Source organism: Coturnix japonica, chromosome 17 (genome assembly GCF_054131305.1).
Source record: "Coturnix japonica strain WE chromosome 17, WE-NBRP24, whole genome shotgun sequence".
Taxonomy (NCBI): Eukaryota; Metazoa; Chordata; class Aves; order Galliformes; family Phasianidae; genus Coturnix; species Coturnix japonica.
Window position 1 is genome coordinate 11,974,997 of NC_140679.1, and position 11,252 is coordinate 11,986,248.

General features: G+C 47.7%; 1 protein-coding gene across 1 annotated transcript; it reads right to left on the bottom strand.

Annotated features, from left to right (window-relative positions):
- Positions 1 to 380: 380 nt before the first annotated feature.
- SNRNP40 (small nuclear ribonucleoprotein U5 subunit 40) lies at positions 381 to 11,207 on the bottom strand. Its single transcript, XM_015883710.3, has 10 exons — positions 10,957 to 11,207; positions 10,077 to 10,206; positions 9,678 to 9,771; positions 8,496 to 8,661; positions 8,056 to 8,178; positions 6,966 to 7,086; positions 6,157 to 6,239; positions 5,677 to 5,738; positions 2,464 to 2,567; positions 381 to 811 (listed from the first exon to the last, which is right to left on the bottom strand). The coding sequence occupies exons 1-10, from the start codon at positions 11,188 to 11,190 to the stop codon at positions 762 to 764; spliced, it is 1,167 nt and encodes a 388-aa protein (XP_015739196.2). The 5' UTR covers positions 11,191 to 11,207; the 3' UTR covers positions 381 to 761.
- Between the last annotated feature and the right edge of the window lie 45 nt (positions 11,208 to 11,252).

Consider the following 11,252-nt stretch of genomic DNA (forward strand, 5'->3'; position numbering starts at 1 on the left):
TTCTCCTATACAAAATCTTGATGCCCACTGTGGTAGATGTACAACATGCACCCAACGTGACAAGCTGCTGCATCCCAGTCAGCCTGGTCAGCAGGAGTGGATGTGCAACCAGCCCAGCTCTGCCCTGCTGAGTCCTGAACTCATTCCTTTTCCATTTATTTATAGCAGAAGGCTGGCTCTACTCAAACCAAGAAAATAGAATTCAGCAGTAGCCTGACAATTATTTCCAGTGTGGTCATTTTTATTGCCATGAATAAAAAATAAAGCTGCTCTTCTGAAGTTCAAGTCTACGTTTTCCCTGGGTTATATATGAGTGAGGGCTTTGATTTAGTATTGTACAGTAGAAAAGTAAAGCAGAACAATAAATTCCATCCACACAGTTCTTGTAAAAAGGTGTCTATTTCAGTTTGACCGTATAAAAACAACCAAGAGAAACCAGACAGGGAATATACAAACCACAAATGGAATTGAAACAAATTATACAGATTTCAAGTGATCTGGGTGAGGGTTTAGTACCCCATTGTACAGCCAAATTCAAAACCAATTCAATCCTAAGTTTTCCTTCTTCCCCAAAAGGGGAAAAATCCCAAGCTGTACAGCAGGGCCAATGCAGACACTGCAGCCTGTGATGTCTCATCAAGCTGCTTCAATGTTTTCCCATTACCACGAGTGTGAAGGGGCTGGCACCAGTGAGAAGCAAGTCAATCCTACTTCTGTAAACCAGAGTCTTCAAGGGCACGAATCACAGCATCTTCTCAGCTTCACTGGATCTCCCCCATGTACAACCTCTTGTCACTGGATGCAGAGAGAACTGCGGGAGAGAGGGGAAGGGAGGAACACAAAAATGAGTCTGAAACCTCCAGTGATGACACACCGTGTGGATTTAGCTGCTGGCTGTAAGTTATCTATAAAGCCAGATCTCATTTGCTCCCCCAAAAAATGCTTCATGGGATTACCACTGACATCTCAGCACATGCTGCACGTTCTGGCTGCCATTCCCCTGCCCCAAGACAGACATAAAGGCACGTTGCCTGTAATGGCTGAGCATTAAAACACTAAAGAGAGACACATAAACATGCAGTTAATGCTCTCAAATATCCTGCAATGTTATTTTGCTTGCATGGAGCATTCAGGTTGTGAATCAGGCACGGCCACCGGGACCACGTGCCACTAGAGGGCAGAGGCTGGCTGGGAAAGCCTGGCCATGCTGCTGTCATCAGAACAGAGGCAAAATGCAGCTGCACTCAGCCGGAACAGCCCTAATGCAGAAGGGCTAAAAGGCTGTTGAGTGCATTCAGAGCACAAGTGTTAAGGTGACGACTACTCCATCAGAGCTCTGTTCTTGACCCTGGTAACAATTTCATTCAAGTCTATGAGAGATGTCTATGGGGGGGTGTGATGCATGAAACCTGCAGACCAAAGTCTGTCATTTTGCTCAGCGTGCTCTCCCATACAGATGTATAATATGGGATGGGTGGAGACAGTTACAAGATTAACGCTCCCAGATGTTAATAGGAATCAACTGCACAACTCGCATGCCATGACTGGCACGGATTTAATTTTTACTTTCAGATGAGTGATTGATTCACAAAGAGCAGCTCAGCAGAACACAATTGCAAACAATCTGCTCCAAAGCGGAGAGATGGCTCAGCTCTTCCAGCACAGTCTCTGAACTGAAGACAGAGCAATGAATAACCAAGGAACAAACCCATAACTCACTGCCTTGAATCCCCACCCCCAGGCTGCTGCAGACTGTCATGCTCAGCACCACTGAGCTCTTGGCTTCCCTTCGGGGTTGACTTATGTCAATTTTTGGCTGAAGCAATGTGATGACCTGGCTGATGGTGTGTTTCCATAGAAACAAACAGTGCCCTGTGGTCCCTCCTTGCGCCACAAACTGTGCTAAGAAAGCAACACCAAGTCTGGTCTCAGCTATGGCACTGTAACTGTGCTGAGAAAGCCACCAGGAGCATCTTCTGACCCACCACTGATACGCAGTGCCACATCTCGGCCTTGGAGCAAAACACTTCTGGGATGATGACAAAAAACTCTGCACAAAGAGCCTCATTTGTCCCCTGTAGATTTAGGGAAAATTAGAGACCCTGTACTGGAAACATGCCTCCAGGCTACTCGAACTGTTATAATGTGGTCAGCAAATACATGGTTATACCAAACCCAAGTATCACAAAGTCTTTTTCCATGGCCCCTGGAAGCAGCAGTAGCTCACAGCTGCCTGCAGCTCATGGCCAGATCTCCACAGCACTGCTGGTCAGCCAGGCCCACAAGCAGAGCCTCACTGCTCTACCCAGGGCTTGGCTCCAGGCTGCAGTGGACTTCTTTCCCCCAGTTCTTTGATACTTGGGATCTGGGCCACCAACACTATTTGTGCTGTTTTACAGAAGACCAGCATACAGCCAGCTCTGAATCTATTTCCCCAGCTGACTTGATTTGGGGAGGACTTACTAATAGGTTCCTCTGGATGGAAAGCCAGTTCATTCACCGACCCTGCGTGGCCCGGCAGCTTGTACAAAATCCTCCTGGATGTGGTGTCCCACACATAGACAAACCTACAAGACAGTCATTATGAGAGCAAGCATTTGTAAAGGGAGAGTAGCCACCTCCCACACCAACGGCTGCTTCCTGTAACGGTTCACCACCCAGGCTGTAATAACCACAGATGTTAGCATGGATAAACAAGGAGCCTGTCAGGAGCAAAATGCTGCACTGCTGAATTAAAAGGAGCAAAGGTCTGAGTAGGTAGGAGCTGACATGCCAGCTCTGTGTTAAAAGCTTCTCTGCTGTCTCAGCACTGCAGCACTGAGATTGATGAGGCTACGGAGACCCTCAGCACAACAGCAACACAGTGGGCTTAGAGACACATGGAGCATCACAACAGCTCTTCCTCTTGCAAATACCTCCCTGAAAGCACCACGGGGGCTCTCAGTTCAGGCTGGCAGGCAAGCAGTGAGGAAGAGTCTGGGTGTTCCCCCCCAGTCCCTGCTATAGCACAATCCCTCCCAGACAACAACCTTTATGTATGGATTTCTTCCTGCAACACCATTAAAGTCATCACTCACTTGGCAGCATTTATTAGGGGGCCGATCAGATTGCATCCAGCCCTTTGATTAATCTCCTGCGGGTCGCTGTGCTGCACCGCTGCAGGTCCTGCCCGCGTGTCTCACCTTGGCTGAAGGACAGAACTGACGGCACCACATGAACAGTGGGTCAGAAATAAACTGCTGGCACCAGGCAGTGCTCAGACTACCCTTATGGTCTCCAAATGGGGGAGTAAAGGCACCTTTTGTGCTGCAGAACACAGCCTGTCCCTACCACGTCCCTGCTGTCCCCCATGGGTGTCACTACACTAGTTCCACTGGGGAACAAAGTGATGCTCTGACCCTGGGTATGGAGGAAACCACAACCAGGCAAAACAATGCTGCATCCCACCTGCACGGCTTCCCTCCCAAACTTAACATGGAATGTCATTTGTTACAAGGTTCACAGCTCTTCAAAACAAATGTCAGTGGGTTGGGAAAGCTGCCAGTTCTGCATTACGCTCCTACTGCCTTCTTGTTTTGCTCTTTAGATAAGTGAGTGGCATCTGAAATCAAATCTGTCAGGGGCAGGAAAGGAAAATGGCAGAGCAGTAATTGGTGGGGTTCAGTGTGGAGAGCAGCGCTGCCACATGTGCTCTAGAGACATCAATGCGGCTGTTCACAGGGGATGCTGCAGAGGGTGAGGGTACAAAGGACAGCAGGCAAGAGAACACATGTAAAAGCAACCTACAGTTACAGCCCTCCAAGGAAGGCCACTGCAAATGCCACTATGCATCAATACACCTCAGCTGTGTGAACTGAAACGTGCTCGGGATCAATGGTCCTTTCACAGCCCTGCATGTAACCAGCTCTGAATAACAAAGTGGGACCACTCCAGGTTTATGCAATGCCACCAGCACTGAGTGCCACCACTCCAACTGCTCTTCTTCTCATGAAGACCAACATTTGCTTTTACAATTAGGCCCCTCTTAGTTGAAACAGAAATTAACTTCTTTTCTGGCCCCAAAAAGCACTGAATCCTTCATGACCCTTGTTGGTTAAACAGAGAGGACACTGAATACCAACACAGACTTTTCTAGAGGCTGGCATTATTCCTAATCTTATTTTCTTAAAGGATGTGAAAAGGGAAAAAAAATGGAGCATCCCACTTGAGTCATAAATATCATTTAAAGCAACATTTTTTCAAGCACAACAATTAACCAGCAGGTAAGAATCATATCAGGCACTTTCAGTACAGAATTCTGCTGTAATGTTTTTACTTTGGTATGGTAAAGCAGCAAAGCACGAAGCAGCTGATTTTACAATGACCCTCCTGAAAGGCTCACAGTGAAAAAAATAATCAGCTAATTGTCACACACACTCCACATAATGCAGAGCAACAGAGTAACCATTATCTTTTATGCAGACAAAAGAAACTTCTAATCTTGCTTTGCTTTCCCAGCAGATGCTCCTTCTCATAATAATAATAATAATAAAACACACTTAAAAACTCAGAGATAGCAGAAAGATCTGAGTGGCCTTATCTAAACCCACCCCAGGACCTGGCTGCGTGCTCTTCATCTAGAATTCCACAGCAAATTTGCTGTCAGACTACAGAGCTACATCAGCATCTGCAGAAATAACCTAATGGCCTAATATTTCAAGCCCCACTTCACCGTGTCAGGCTGCCCACACTGGGACCAGCCATGAAGGAACAGGTATTCATCACCTCATGCACTGCTGCTGCAGCCCAGTGGGACTGGAAAGAAGGGTCACGTCTCAGCTGCCAGCTGTGACAGCTGGCCCCACTATATCTGCACAGTACGAGCTAAAGCTCTCCCTGTCGTCTATCAGAAGCTCATTAATTTGCTGATTACTGCTGTTCCATGCCTTGGACTCCGGCCTGCAGGAATTCCTGTCTCCATGTCACTGAGAGTGCACCTGGATCTGCTCCAGCAGGTTGGTATCCTTCATGGCGACCTTCAGTGTCTGGCAGGGACCCTCTGCTGCCCTCCTTCCTCTGCCCAGTTTACCCTTTGGTTATCCAGTCTACTGAAGCTCTCATTTAAATAAGTCAGATATGTGCTAATTTAGTCAGAACTTAATTTCCTCACACCTGTTAATTAAGTAAGGATCACAAACGATCCTCGAAACGCCACTGGTGCTCCCTGCTAGCTTTGACTGATACTGGTGGTCATTATCAGCACAAAATGCAGCACTCTGCAGCAATCTGCCAGAATCTTTGCCTTTGGAGAAGTCTCACAAGAATCTGCTGCTATGACTGCAAGAGACCTCGCATGCTGCCAGCTACGCTCCCGTCATCTGCTTGTCCATCTGTTGGATGCAGTGACTGAACACAAGCAGAAATGGAGCTCTCTAGAAGGTTTCTGACAACAGTAATAAGGATTTTACAACCATATAGTGCTCCTCCGCTGATGCAAAGGCGTTATGAACACATCTCTGCTATCATTGCTGCAGACAATGCTCACAGATTACCACAGGGGGTTGTTTGGGTCTTCACACCTCCATGCACAACTCTGGCTCTTCATATTCATTTTAGAGACTATCCAGGCTCATTTCAGCAGTGATTTCAAAAATGGTTTGGCATTGACAGTAACAGAGAAACACGGTGATAACTCACCTGTCAGCAGATCCCCCTGCTATCTTACTCCCATCTGGAGACCAGGAGCACCTCAGAAGATTCTAAGACAAAACAAAACAATAGGCACAGTTCCATTTCCGAAGAAGATTTAGCTTTTCCCTTCCAGTTCAAGTAAAATCACTATGAGACTTTAAGTATCAAGAGCACTACTTTAATGATCCCTCTTCAAAAGATTCTCATCAAGTAATTAAAGATTTTGTTTTATTGCTGGAAACATCCAGTGCCTTGTTATTTTATACAACATGTGTAGAAAATACTTCATTTACAGCTAATTATAGCCAAAGTGAACAAAGAAATTTTGTTACTACAGCTTTAATTGGAATCTCACTTTGTGAGTTAATGTTTCTTCGAGTCCTTATTAAAGTCTCACTGGTTTAAACTTGACTTAAAGAACAGTTTACAGGGAAGTTAATGTGGCAAAGTTATATAAATGAGTGTTTGGGTCTGTAATACACTCACCTTTTCAAAATTATGCACATTCCCCTGGAAGATCTTCACACATCTCTCTTTTGGGGCAAACGGTCGCACATCCCAGATGCGAACTGCAACAGAGCACACAGTAATTAGCTGGAGATAGCAGAGCTACAGGTGCAAGGTCAGCTGCTAATGATCAAAGATCTGGTTGCATTCCTTGTTCTTTTCATGCCCGTTTCCTTAGCTAAAGGATACCAACAGCCTCCCGCCGCAGGAAGCTGTGATATGAAAGGTAAAATGCAGTAATTTATAATTACATTAAGACCACTCCCAACAGGAGGGGAAAATTCCAAAACAACTACTACACAAATGAGCTACTGTCTCCTCACATGAGCATTTGCTTTATTCTAATACACTTCATGATCATACTTCTAATCAGATCAGCTTCACTGAGCACCTATACGCAGGAGATGAGCAGTCTGGAAACAGCGCTGTCATTCCCTGCTGCAGGGAAGCAGCTGAACCACTTTGACAAAAGCCAGACCAAGATTATGTTCAACTGCCTGTGCAAATAACTTGTGCCACAGCCCATGTCCTCATTGCCCTTTGGGAGACGTGACAAACCTTTCTGATACAGCTGCTCCTTCTCTACAAAGGATGTAACTGTCACGGTTCTAACAAAGAGAACTGAAGGTTTCTCTGCAGACCCTGCCTGCATTCCGCCCACCTGACTCTCCTATTTTAGCACATTGACCAATTTCAGCTGCTCCTTCTGAAATACCACACACAGCTCTTCCAAGGCAGAGGCTGACAGTTGTCTGCACAGCTGTGCTGTCACATTTGGCAGGACATACCTGTGTTATCCATTGCGTTAGAGAGCAGGTAAGAACCTTCTGAACTCAAACTGAGGCCTGTCACTGAGTCTGCATGTCCTCTCATCGTGTACGTGAGCTTGTTCTGGCGAAGGTCCCACACCTTTCAGACAGCAGACACAAAATTGTGGCTTAGAATGGGCAGACAAGACTATTAGCAATGCTCTTTCCAATTTCATGCAAGTACTGATCAGCCATCTGATGAATAACTTTCCACTTGCAGTTGGGTAAGGTCTGAATGGCTAAAATATAAGGCTATAAAGTTATGTGTTGTCCTCTAAAGGGCAAATTTTCCCCCCCATTTCTTACCTAACGTGTCCAACCACATCAGCAGAAAATAGTTAAATTTCAGCAGCTGATGTACGCAGGATTCCCTTTCAATCTGGCCTAGCTCCCTCAGCTCCCAAATTCCACTGACCCATGGCACAGAGGAGCAGTTATCCAGTCTTCAAAATTTCATGCTGTTCTTTCTCTATGAGTTACTGCCATTCAAAGAGCAATTAGAAGTGAGATCATTTCAGTGCTACGCTTAGTGGTGGCCCTCTGACAAGTATGTGCTCCCCATGCCTAGGTAAGACTGGAGACTGAGGCCAAAAAGACAGCAAGGCTGACTGAACTGTGAAGCTATCTGGAGAATCTCAGCTACCAAGTGAATGAACACTGAGCGTGCTCTTAAATAAGAACTTTCCACAGTAGCAGGTGACAAAGTAAGTTATTGAAGCAAGGGTCAGAGAACATGGATGTGTCACCAAATTTTCTTTAGCGTACAACATATATGGCTCTAGAGCCTCTGTGAGGGGCACCAGCTGCCAGAAGAGCTTGCATACCATATCAGTGGCAGTGTGTGATGCTAAGATGCATGGCCAGTCACATGGCAGACAGCCCTGGAACAACTATCTCAGAGTTTGCTGGCCTTAGATCAAGACACTGTGGGTCAGTGCAGTTCTCGTGACAGTAAAATTAACCACATTTGTCCTTGACCAAGGCATTTTGCGTGCTGCTAAAGCAAATTTTGATGGGATGGAAAAGGTGAAGGTGGTTGGAAAGAAACACAAGGACACAAGCATCATACCTTAATATCGTTGTCAATGCCCCCAGATATGATCTGATCACTGGTGTCATTAAAGGTTACAGCCAAGACTTGGTAAGTGTTCTGAAATGTCTGGACAGCAGCTTTTTTCCTGATATCCCACAGCTGAAAAGACATTGTGTTGTAAAACTTACATATAGGAAGTTGCACACGTGCTTTCAAAGAATCATAGAATGGCCTGGGTTGCAAAGGCCCACAATGCTCATCTAGTTCCAACCCCCTGCTATGTGCAGGGTTACCAACCACCAGACAAAGCTGCCCAGAGCCACATCCAGCCTGACCTTGAATGCCTGCAGGGATGGGGCATCCACAGCCTCCTTGGGCAACCTGTTCCAATCAGGAATTCCCTGATTTTAAAGAAAAATACGAGGGAACAAGGCAATTGAATAAAAGATTTCAGTAACTAATCTCCTTATACTGACCTTCACTGTCCCATCATCACTGCCCGTACAGACAAGCTGAGGTCCTCGCCTTGCTGGGTAGCAGGAATTCACGAACGAGGTATGGCCCTTCAGCCTCTTTACTCTCTCTCCAGTCTCACTGTCCCACACAGCCACAGTCTTGTCTGTGGATGCTGAGAAGAGCATGCTGTGGAGAAGAATCACTGTGAGATTCTCAATGTCAGAAGCTTTTCTCCCACCCCATTTTCTTACTCTCCAGACTTGACGTCACAGCTTGAAATATTGTCAGCGCGCCACTGAATCAGACATTCATTCTGGTTGAAAAGATCATGTCCTGTAACTTGTCACCTGAAAACTGACATCCTTCTTGCTACAGCCACCTTTCTTGATACAGCTGCTGAGGGAAACTAAATTGTTTTGGCTGGAGGAAAGGTGGCTGGCAGGATATCTCACTGCTCTCTACAACTGCCCAGATCCTTTCCCACACATCACCCTTCCAGCCACTCTCCCTGAGCCTATACCACTGCATGGGGTTGTTGTGATCCAAGTGCAGTACCCAGCACTAAGCTTTGTTGAACGTCACATAACTGGACTCAGACCATCAACTCAGCCTACCCAGATCTATCTGCAACACTCCAGCCCAACTTGGTGTCACCTGCTAGTTTCATGGTGGTGCAGATCTGATGAAGATCTGATAAAGATATTAAATGAAATTGGCCCCAGTACTATTAAGAACTATGCCCAACATGCAAAGACAACTGTGATCTTTCACAGCAGGTTGACTGGCAGTAGAACAAATACAGAGGAGGTGCTTTCACCAAACCCCATTTCTATATAAAATTACAGATAGGATTTCTGACTCTTCAGACACAGTCTGTGATGGGAAGAGAGAAAGAAAAGTCTAGCAACCTCCTGGTACAGATGCATGCGTGTTTTCTTTCCCTTGTTAAGCAACTACAGTTCCTACATCATCAACATGAGCACTCAGATTTCTGAAGACTGAAGCCAAAGGTATTTATATGTCACAAGTGGCTCCAGAGCCAATGCTCAGCTCCTAATCTGGAACAGTAGAAGTGTTTGTTGCAAGGGCTGCTGGCTGGGCTGGGGCAATGAAGAGGTGCTGTGCAGGGCTCTGGCCAGCAGAAAACATCTTCCCTTAGAAACAGTGGGGAATGGGCAGGAATTTACCAGCATACCCCTTACCTGCCATCCGTGTTATAGTGCAGCTCCATGACCGCCCCGCTGTGTCCCTTCAGGGTGGCGTAGTTATCACAGTCCCCATAGACATTCCATAGCACTAGAGAAACAGCACAGAGGAAAGTGGACAATATAATACATCTAATTCAGGCTGAGAGATCCACAGCCTGGAGAAGGCTGTAGGGGGGTGTGATAGCTGCCTTTCAGTATCTAAAGGGAAGCTATGAGGGGAGGTGTGATAGCAGCCTAAAGGGAAGCTATGAGAAAGAAGGGGCAGATGTTTTAGCAGGATCTGCTGTGATTGCACAAAGGAAAGTGGTTTCAAACCAAAAGATGGGAAAATTTAATGGGATATAAGTCAATGATTTTTAAATTAGTGGTGGTGAAGCCTGGCCTGCTACTCACGGATCAGCCTGTCAAAGCCAGCAGACGCCAAGGTGTTGCCTCCAGGGTGGAACTTGCAGCAATACACCTCTCCCTCGTGCCCCGACAGCAACATGATGGGCGCCTGCAGCGAGGAGCAGCGCGGGGGACCCTGCGGGAGAACAAGGGGAGGTGAGGGGGATCCAGAGCAGGGGCACAAGGAGAATCACAGAATGACCCGGGTTGGAAGGGACCTCAAGGATCATGTAGTTCCAACCCCCCTGCCTAGCAGGGCCACCAAACATACACCTTTACTAGATCAGGTTGCCCAGGAGACCCCATAGATCCCCATAGAGACCCCACAGACCCCATAGATCCCCATAGAGACCCCATAGACCCCCATAGAGACCCCATAGATCAGGTTGCCCATGGCCCCGTCCAACCTGGTCTTGAACACCTCCAAGGACGGGGCATCCACAACCTCCCTGGGCAGCCTGTTCCAGGGCCTAACCACTCTCCTAGTGAAGAACTTCCCCCTAACATCCAACCTAAATCTTCCCTCTTTTAACTTAAAACCATTTCCCCGTGTCCTGCTATTGTCAGCCCTTTCCAAGAGTTTACTCCCCTCCTGGCAGTAAGTTCCCTTCAGGTATTGAAAGGCTGCAATGAGGTCACCCCACAACCTTCTCTTCTCCAGGCTGAACAAACCCAACTCCCTCAGCCTGTCTTCATAGGGGAGGTGCTCCAGCCCCTGATCATCTTCCTGTCCATCCTCTGGACCCTTTCCAAAATCTCCATGTCTTTCTTGTACTGATGGCTCCACACCTGGACACGGTACAACAGATGGGACCTCACAAGAGCCGAGTAGAGAGAGACAAAAGAGAAGGTCCCCTCCGTTCCCGTCCCCCCTCACAGGCCTCACCGACTGCACCAAAGCACCGGCCGGGGGCTGCCCGCCGCCTCCGCCCCCTCCTCCAGCCGCAGGTGGGTCATGGCGAGGCCGCTTGGCCGCCGAGGGCACGAGCGGGAGATCGGGACCCGGAGTGGGGCCGGGTGCAGCGCCGGGAGCGGGGCCGGGGCCGGGAGCTGGAGCTGGACCCGGTGCGGGGCCTGGCACGGGGCCGCCCGGCGCCTTTCGCTTCTGCTGCTCGATCATCGCCACGGGCCGCGCGCGCCCGCCCGGCCCCCCATTGGTCAACAGCGCGGCCTTCTGCAGAG

What these genes read in the sequence shown, in the direction of transcription:
- SNRNP40 (XM_015883710.3), bottom strand. Translation starts at nt 11,190, where the DNA reads ATGATCGAGCAGCAGAAGCGAAAGGCGCCGGGCGGCCCCGTGCCAGGC. An exon ending in GCAGGGGGATCTGCTGACAG is followed by an intron (nt 2,568 to 5,676) that starts GTGAGTTATCAC and finishes ACTGTCTTGTAG; the next exon opens with GTTTGTCTATGTGTGGGACA. An exon ending in CCATCCAGAGGAACCTATTA is followed by an intron (nt 812 to 2,463) that starts GTAAGTCCTCCC and finishes TCTCTCCCGCAG; the next exon opens with TTCTCTCTGCATCCAGTGAC.